The following is an 8,381-nucleotide window of genomic DNA, read 5'->3' as shown; positions in this document are numbered from 1 at the left end:
CAATTTTAATGCCAGAGGAGCACGACTTACATATTGCTTTTTTCCTATTCTCAACTGATTTATCTTCTACCAAGTCAAGGTGCCCTAAAGGGAACCCAAAAGGCTATTTTACAATAAATAATTCATTGGGTACACAGACTATCATATATCTGAGTGTGATGGGGCACACTGTTATGTTTTTGCACAACTTAATTCTGCAGCTGGTGGGCTGTAATGAATCTGAACCATCTTTCTTAATACCATTAAATATCAGTTAATTAATATATATTTGTAGTGACACATCTATCTCTAGAATCACTCAGGGCTGGGTATTTCCATGCTAGGATCTGTGGTGGGAACGTGTTTAGAGAAGTTGTTGCAAAATGAGAAAATGAGGTGAGGAAAAAAAAAGTCTGATTTTCTGTGGCTCATCTCTTCAGCAGCCAGTAAAGAAACAATGGACTAGGAGGGCTTAAAACAATAAACCATGGAATGGGTAAACTAGAGAAAATTAGGACCAAAGTAAATTTGGGGAGTAAATGGAAAAAAAATTGGGTAGCTAAATTAATAAACAAATAATTACATAAGTATGGTGAGGCCATGTTGGCTGAATGCAGTGATCTTCTCATAAGAGCAAAGAAAAAAATGCCATCTGGAGTTGGGCCTCTGTGAAATTGAAACACAGTCAAACACCTGGTACTAACGGCAGGAGCCACATCTCTCTCAATGACAACCTGTATTTTCCACCCAAAATAACTCATTTCAGACTTTGCTTTACTGAGCAGTGACGAAATCACAGATAAGCTACGAGTGAAAAATGCCCTTGGGTAGAATGCAGTTTTGCATTAACAGAAAGAGCAGCACAGATCTATTAACACATTTCTGCTGCAGGAGTGAAAACTTCTGGGGTCCTAAGGGAACCAATTACTTAAGCCAGGCAGGGAACTTACGGACTTGGTAATTGCTGGGGCTCAAACGCTGCTGAAAACTGCCCGAGCACCTCAAGTAAGGGAACAACCCAGTTCTAAAGGGACTAATTACAGCAGGAAGAACAGAGTTTGCCACAAGTGGAGAACACGAGTCCTCAATTTCCAACTCACAGTGTGCAGGTGTTTTATCAAAAATACAAACTAACAACTTCCTACACTCAAGGAACCTTGAATTAACTGACTGCTTAGTGAAGGAAGGCTACAAAACTGTACCACATTTTCTCTCAAAATGAGAGTGGTATCACACCACAAGCACAGGTTTATCAAAGTTTAAGACTAACATGATGTGATTAGTCAGCCCTCACACGAAGCAGGGCTGATGCTGTTTCATTCTGGCATGACTTGTACTGGCACACAGAAACTGGGATTGTATGGGGGTGTGGCAGCACAGAGGACGCTCAGCTCCTCCATCCCCTCAGCCATGGACATAATGTAAAAATCAGGAGAGGAAACTTCACAGGTACTGTGCTCCACATGGAGTGATTTATTTACCCAAGCTGGTGGCAGGTTCAGAAAGAGTTCAGGATTTAGAGGCACCTCCTAACTGGGAGCCCCCAGGACCTTCCTGCTCCTGAGCGTGATCCATCAGGGTAACAACACTGTGAGAAGAGATGATTACAGTTTTAGAACACTTCTCAAGTATCTACCATTTCATCCAAAAACAACTGCTCCAAGTTTAAACACCCTGTGCTCAGGAGTATCTTTGAAAGCCACAAGAGAGGGGGGTGCAATTCAAAAATTCACCTTCTTTTAAGCACAGTGAAGGAAGTGGTTGGCTTCTCCCACAGGGTGAACCCTCAGAGGTGATGTGTGCTCCTTGCAAACACATCAGGAGTGGGAAATGGATTTGTAGAGAATTTTGAAAGTTTGACAGAAGGCTTATATAGCACGTATTTGTATGTAAACTTCGTATTTGTATGTAAAGATAAGAAATATTGACTTAGAAATGCTATAGGGTAAGATATTGTTGAGAGAGAAGTTAGAAATAAATTGTAAAAGATGGCTTTATAAATCAAAGTAGTTATTTCAGAGAAATAGCATTATGAAATCTGACAATCAGGGATTCTGGAACAAGGGGGAACAGTCATCAGCACTTTAGACTCACCCCTGAAGACAGAAATGTGGCACCCAGGAGCTGTTCTGCTACAAGCACTGCGTTACAACTCCCACATACTTCTGCTGAGGGAGTTGGATCAGAAACTAGCCAAGAAAACAAAATTTTGTGAACTGTTCACTTTGCAGAGACTCTGATGCTCCAAGCCACATTAAATGCACTGTGCTGCAGCAGGAGGGTGTTTGAGTGCGGGGAAAAAGCAAACCAGAAAGGTTCACAATGGAAAAGTACCATCAGAAAGCCATCAGTTCCTTCCAAACACCTGGAAATCCGCAGCAGGTTCAGTTTTGGTAATTACAGAATGTTACCAATATTTTTTTTTGCCCACCTCACCCCCTGAGCCTGAAGCCTCACGAAACCTTTAGGGCAGAGCCCAAGTCCCTGCTCAGAGCTGATGCAACAGAGATCAGGGAAGAGCAGCTCCTCAGAACTGCTGAGCCTGGAAGAAAAGCCACAGAAAAGGAAAGTTAAAATTTCTGCAGCATGGATTATGGTGACAGGATACCCACTGCTATCAACTGTCCCAGGTCATTATTCTGAGCAGTAAAAGAAGTTCAGCCCGATCCCTCTGTTCTGAAATGTGATTTTCCCCACTCTGTGTTCTTATTCATGACGACAATTAAGTGTTTAATTGAATGGCAATACACTGAAATTATGAGGGGCTCTCAGTACACACCAGCTGTCAAAAGCACTTCAGGAGTTTCACAAAACACACAGCCCAAGGCCTTGGGGTGTAAGATTTTATTTAGAGACATCCAGCAGGGGTTGCAGCTATCATATCCCCATTGAACGATGCTGTGCAGAAGACTTCAACTCTGCAAGAAAAAGAAATTGAAGAAACTTAAGAGCCTTGTAATAAACATATTTTAATTTGAATTTTGCTTTATTTCAGGACCTTGTTTCATCCACTGTCTGGTTTTGCATCAGAGGCCTCAGCTTGCATGAAATCCCCAGTTCTAAATGCCCAACTTCAACACAAATCTGCTGATTTTGGTTTTCTCCTCAGTCGAAGGTGGAATAAACATCAATCTGGCAAAGGAATTGCACAATTTGTTCAAATTCTGAGCTTCCAGTAAGGACTGTCATTTCCTGTCAAGAACCACCTGGGTCACTGAAACTCCTGAAATATGTTTATTTTCTCATATTACAGACAATAGCAGCTATTTCCAGAATGGAATCACCCTAAAACAAACTGAAGTGCCACGGCTGCATAGTCTGATGCTTTCTTTATCAGGACCCATCAGCAAGCACCAATTAATCCCTGTTAACGACTTCACCTCAACTGCACAATAACCCGTGAATGATGTAGGTGGTGAGACTGTTTTGATAGAGGCTCAAGGAGACGCGGCTTTCCCCTGAGCTTTCACCACAGCTCCTCACCAGCTGCACCTCGGGGCAGGAACCAACGAGCCGTGCTCCGGGCACAGCCAGGAGCTGCAGGCAGGAGCTGCAGGCAGGGAGGAGCGGCCTCTGGGGAGGCAAAGGTCACAAAGCACCGAGAGCAGCAGCGGCAGCAGCAACAAACTCGCACCTGCTCGCTGCCCCAGCTGCTGTTAGGCAGCTGCAGACCACAGCACTGCAGAACTGTGAGATCCTGAGCAGGACAGGCTCCCTGAACGCCACTGCGCTAGGAAATCCAAGAGAAGCGCTCACCCAGCTGGTGCAGCTGCAGCCTGATCCCTTCATTTCTTCAGGAGCTGGTGCCTGACTATGAAGAAAGGGGCACCAAATCCACTCCCAAAGAAGACGCACATCATGGCCAGCAGCTTCCACTTGTTGTCCACAGAGAATGGGAGGTTCTGCAGGGAAAAATGAGAGAATTTCAGCCTTAATGCAAAGCAAGCATTAAATCCTTTCTAACCCATCTGGAAGTGGTAAGAATCTCAGAACAAAAAAAAAAAAAAAAAAAAAAAAAAAATTAGGCACTTTCAAAGCATTTTCAATATTTTTCAAGGCAAGAAATAAAATATTTAAGGTAATAAATAACCTTCCTGTATTTGAAAAGCATCCACAGGGAATTTGGAGATGGATTCTTCACGGAGAATTACACTGGCAGGACAAGAGAAAACAGATTATAACTCAAAGAGGAGATATTTCAGGTGGGTACTGTAAAGAAATGATTCCCTGTGAGGGTGCTACGGCCTTGGCCCACGTTCCCACTGCAGCTGGGGCTGCCCCGGATCCCTGGCAGTGTCCCAGGCCAGGCCGGACCTTGGGGCTGGCTGGGAGATGCCCCTGCCCATGGCAAGGGGTGGAACAGAACGATCTTTAAGGTCCTTCCCCACCCAAACACTCCATGATTACAGCCTGCAGGTCACCTCGTCCTCTCCTCCCCTTCCCGTCCTGCCCAAGGTGAGGCCGGTTCGCTGCGGTCAATTATAAAAGCTCTGAGGATACACACCTACAGCCCACAAGTGTTCTGGTATTTCATTATCTTCACCGCGAAGAATTTTCTCGTATCAGTTATGCATGCAAAATTAACCCTTCAGACCGAAGGCTTGAGAAAACCGGCCAGGTACATCAGAAAGCGTTTACAGTATCATTGTTACCCCTCATACCGCAATGCTCATCATTTGTACCACCGCAGGGAAGGGCGTTCTGCCCCCACACGATCTGCGCTGCTGTGCCGCTACCGGAGACACCGCGCCACCCCAAAGCCCACACACCACAGCCAGGCGCAGGGCAGCCACCAACCCCCACCCCGCGACCTTCAGCGGGCCAGGACGCTGCTGCCCACCTTCCCGGGTCCCTCCTCAACATGGCTGCGGCGGATGGCGGAGGTGGCGAAGCGGCGGACACCGGCGGACAGCATGATAGGGACAGGAGGCAGCAGCCACTCGTCCGCCCTGCGCGACCTTCCTCGGGGTGGCGCGGCCGACGGGAGCCGGAAGCGGAACCGGGAAGGAGGAAGTGGGCGCCGTGGGCATGACGGGAGTTGTAGTTCCTGGCGGTCACGTGGTGCCAAACAGCACCCTGCGATTGGTCGAGCCCCGCGCGCGCTCCGCGGTGGGGGGGAGGGAGGGGGGGGGAGTCGCGCTCGGCCCCGCCGACATTTTGTGGCGGCTGAGGGGGCGGCGGGAAATGGCGGGAGGGGGTCTGAGGGTGAACTGTGTTTTTTACGAGGTGCACTGGACCAGTTTAAATGTAGAGCTCACGGATCCCACTAAGTGGACGAAAAATACAGTAGCAGAATGGCTTATGTTGGGAAGGGCCGTAAAGCTCATCCGGTTCTACGCTCCCCGCCCCCTACGGGCAGGGACACCTTCCACCATCCCAGGTGACTCCAAGCTCCAATGTCCAACCGGGCTTTGTAGTTTGGGTGCTTCCAGGGATCCAGCCGCTCTGGGCACCTGTGCCAGGGCCTGCCCACCCTGCCAAGGAACAATTCCTCATTGCCAAGATCCCGGCCAGCCCTGCCCTCTCCTAGTCTGCCCCCGTTCCCCCTTCTCCTGTCACTCCACGCTCTTCTTTTTTTTTTTTTTTTTTTTTTAAGGGTTCCTCTCTAACATGATGGATGGTGGTGATTTGTACATGGCTTATTTATATGGTAACACCGCCTTCAGTTACTATATTGTGGTCTATTTAAACTTTAAAGAAATTTTGGCAATGTGAACGAAAAAGACCCCCCCCCAGCCCCCTTCACATTTGCCAAAGTTACTTCCAGTATTGGTGGTTTCCATCTGTTTTCTTACATGGATTATTTTAAAGACAAACTTTTCAGGAAAAGAAGTTCGATGCTACCATCTCAGTGTTGCAAGGAAGGAATTTTTTTTTTTTTCATAGCCTTTCTGCATGTTTATGTACTGCAAAAGGATAGAAAATCAGGATGTAAATTATGCTCACCAAAGCAATAATTTAATAAAAACAGGTTAAAATTACTTTGAGAAGTGAGGCTTAATTACATTTGTTGGTGGTCCTTGACCACTAATAGCTGATAAAGAACCCTAGGATGCTTTTTGTCATTACTTGTGATTTCTTTAGCTAGTTGTTTTTTAGATTTTTTCCCTTTGTTTAGATAGACTTTTATTTTCTCATAGTTTGCAATACTTTTTCCCTCTTCCATTTGCTAAATCTGAGGTAAGATGCTTTCCTACTTTTGGTAAATTCCATTGGTGCTCAGGCAGCCAGGCCTCTCTCCCCGCTGCTCCCCCTTTCTCGAGCATTTTCTAATTGGAATTTATGGCACGACAGTGCTCTGCAATCTGCTTTATCATCTTTATAACAAATGTTCTTGTTTTAATGTAGCTCTTCTCGTCCTGCAGTGGATTTTATGGTGTTGCCGCAGCAGCAGTTTAATCCTTGATGCTCCGCAGATGTTTTTCTTCGTAGGCAGAATTGGGGAATCTCTAGGTAAATATGATTAGAGAGTGGTAGATAGCTAGGGTTGTTTTACAGCTGGAGAAATAGAGCTGAGCACTCAAATCTGTTCTCCTTAAAATCATGAAATGATACAAAGTAAGTGCTCACCAGCCGCAGAAAGCCATGGGGGAGGAGTTTAGAGTATGGCATTGGTTAGAATTTTGGCGAAGGAATGAAAGATAATATCTTCTAAAGCATTAGTAATACGATGTTCCTTAATTATGGTGAGGGTAATTAGGTAGCAGGGCAGATTTTTGCAGGAGATGCCAAGTGCTGCACTGCCTGCCTTTATAAAAAGGTGCTCTTAACTCACACACAAACTGTGGCAATTACAGAATTAATTACTGGGTGAAATTCCCTGGCCTGGGCCGTGCATGGGATCAGAATGGGTCATTACACTGGTACCTCCCAGCTTTTAAATCTATGAATCTTTGAATTTGGGCTGCTTGTTCACATGCATCTTTTATGTCTACAGTTTTTCCTTCCTTTAAAAAAAATACTACTTTTTGCCAGGTTATCTTTTTCACCTTCAATAATTACATTTGGCTTATATGAATATGATTTGGTGATGAGTTCTTTCAGGTGCTCCTTTTTTACTCACTTTTCCCCACAAAGAATGTTTCTCTGCTTGATCTTGACACCAAAAAATACAAATAAGAAAAAAACCCACAGGTAGCTAAAAAACTAACGCACAGGATCTATATTTTATGATCTTTATGGAAGAAAGAAGCACAGAAAGATTGGTGTATGTTTTACAAAATACACAGACTTTGGGGTTGAAACTGCCAATCACTGAAGTACAGTGAGAGAACCAAGATAAAAGTCATACTGGCTTTTAAAATCCTCTTTTATAAGTAAACAGTTGTTTTTAAATGCTGAAATTATGTATGGTCAAGTTGAGGTGTGTGTACTTCACAAAAGCTTTTTAATAGCATAAACTCCCTAAACTGTTTTGTTACTGTCACGGACAGAGGGCTCAGGAGACAAAATAACTCATTGGTGACACAAAACCATTGTTTTCCTACAGAGATTGTCCTCTGTTTTTGCTGACACGATAAATTATTTTGTCTAACATTCAACTTAGGAATTAACCTCCCTTCAGTCATAAGGTCAGATATTAACCATAAGATGAAGCAGTTGTTAAATTCTAAGTAATGAAAGGGAAAGGGTGAGTAGAAGCTGGAGAGACATAATATAATGGATATTAATGATATGTTTTTTGGCAAAACTTTGGGTTAATTTCTCAATTTCATTGCCTTGATTTCAGAGAGCCCACATAAGTGTCAGGTAAGTAAAGCAGAGTAGTAAAAGGAATTATCCTGTGGAAACAGTTACAGATTTGTTGCAGCCATTGATAGCAACAGGATGCCATTGGAGGAGTCTGTTTGGAGAAGGAGCATCTTTTATTCTTCCATTTAGTTGTTAAAACCAGCTTCCAAATGTAAATAATGTAAACTTTCAAATGTAAATATGCATTGAAAATACTTTTTTTCAGTGCACAGCTCAAAGGGCAGTTTCCTCCCCCAGCTGTTCTTTGGACTGGATCATCTCACGGATCTAGTTGGGGATCTGTGGCACAGAGGCTCAACTGGCCCACAGGAAGGTGTGAAACAGTTGTAGCATTAAAAAGGTGGAAATGGATGCATAGAATTAGTGCTTTTCTTGGCAGCAACGTCAGTTTATATTGGCAGAAAGAGCTTGTCCAACTACAGCTTTACTGCAGAATACATATATATTATTTGGTATTGGGGCATGAGAAAATTGTCACATGAGAAAAATAAAACTTTCCTGAGCCCCAGCCACTGCTAATGCTTTATTTATTAATAAGTGCATTTATTGCTGTTATTTCCCAGCATCATTCATGATGATTTTTAAGATAAGGTGGTAGGTATTAAAATATTACTTAAGATTTCAGTGTATCGTGATATGTTATAAATAAG

The 8,381-nt window shown here is 44.0% G+C and overlaps 1 protein-coding gene and 1 non-coding gene across 2 annotated transcripts; both read right to left on the bottom strand.

Annotated features, from left to right (window-relative positions):
• Positions 1 to 2,693: 2,693 nt before the first annotated feature.
• Positions 2,694 to 5,017, bottom strand: LOC131571477 (cytochrome c oxidase subunit 7C, mitochondrial). Its single transcript, XM_058824214.1, has 3 exons — positions 4,820 to 5,017; positions 3,736 to 3,881; positions 2,694 to 2,897 (listed from the first exon to the last, which is right to left on the bottom strand). The coding sequence occupies exons 1-2, from the start codon at positions 4,892 to 4,894 to the stop codon at positions 3,765 to 3,767; spliced, it is 192 nt and encodes a 63-aa protein (XP_058680197.1). The 5' UTR covers positions 4,895 to 5,017; the 3' UTR covers positions 2,694 to 2,897; positions 3,736 to 3,764.
• LOC131571731 (small nucleolar RNA Z39) lies at positions 4,599 to 4,661 on the bottom strand. Its single transcript, XR_009275962.1, has one exon. It is a non-coding gene; the product is annotated as a small nucleolar RNA Z39 (small nucleolar RNA).
• Positions 5,018 to 8,381: the final 3,364 nt, after the last annotated feature.

This window comes from Ammospiza caudacuta, chromosome Z, assembly GCF_027887145.1.
Source record: "Ammospiza caudacuta isolate bAmmCau1 chromosome Z, bAmmCau1.pri, whole genome shotgun sequence".
Lineage (NCBI taxonomy): Eukaryota > Metazoa > Chordata > Aves > Passeriformes > Passerellidae > Ammospiza > Ammospiza caudacuta.
This window is presented reverse-complemented; position numbering and strand designations above follow the sequence as displayed.

Excerpts from the sequence above, each read along its gene's own strand:
- LOC131571477 (XM_058824214.1), bottom strand. The coding sequence starts at position 4,894 with ATGCTGTCCGCCGGTGTCCGCCGCTTCGCCACCTCCGCCATCCGCCGC. Across the intron at positions 3,882-4,819 it reads TTGAGGAGGGACCCGGGAAG|AACCTCCCATTCTCTGTGGA; the intron begins GTGGGCAGCAGC and ends TTTTCCCTGCAG.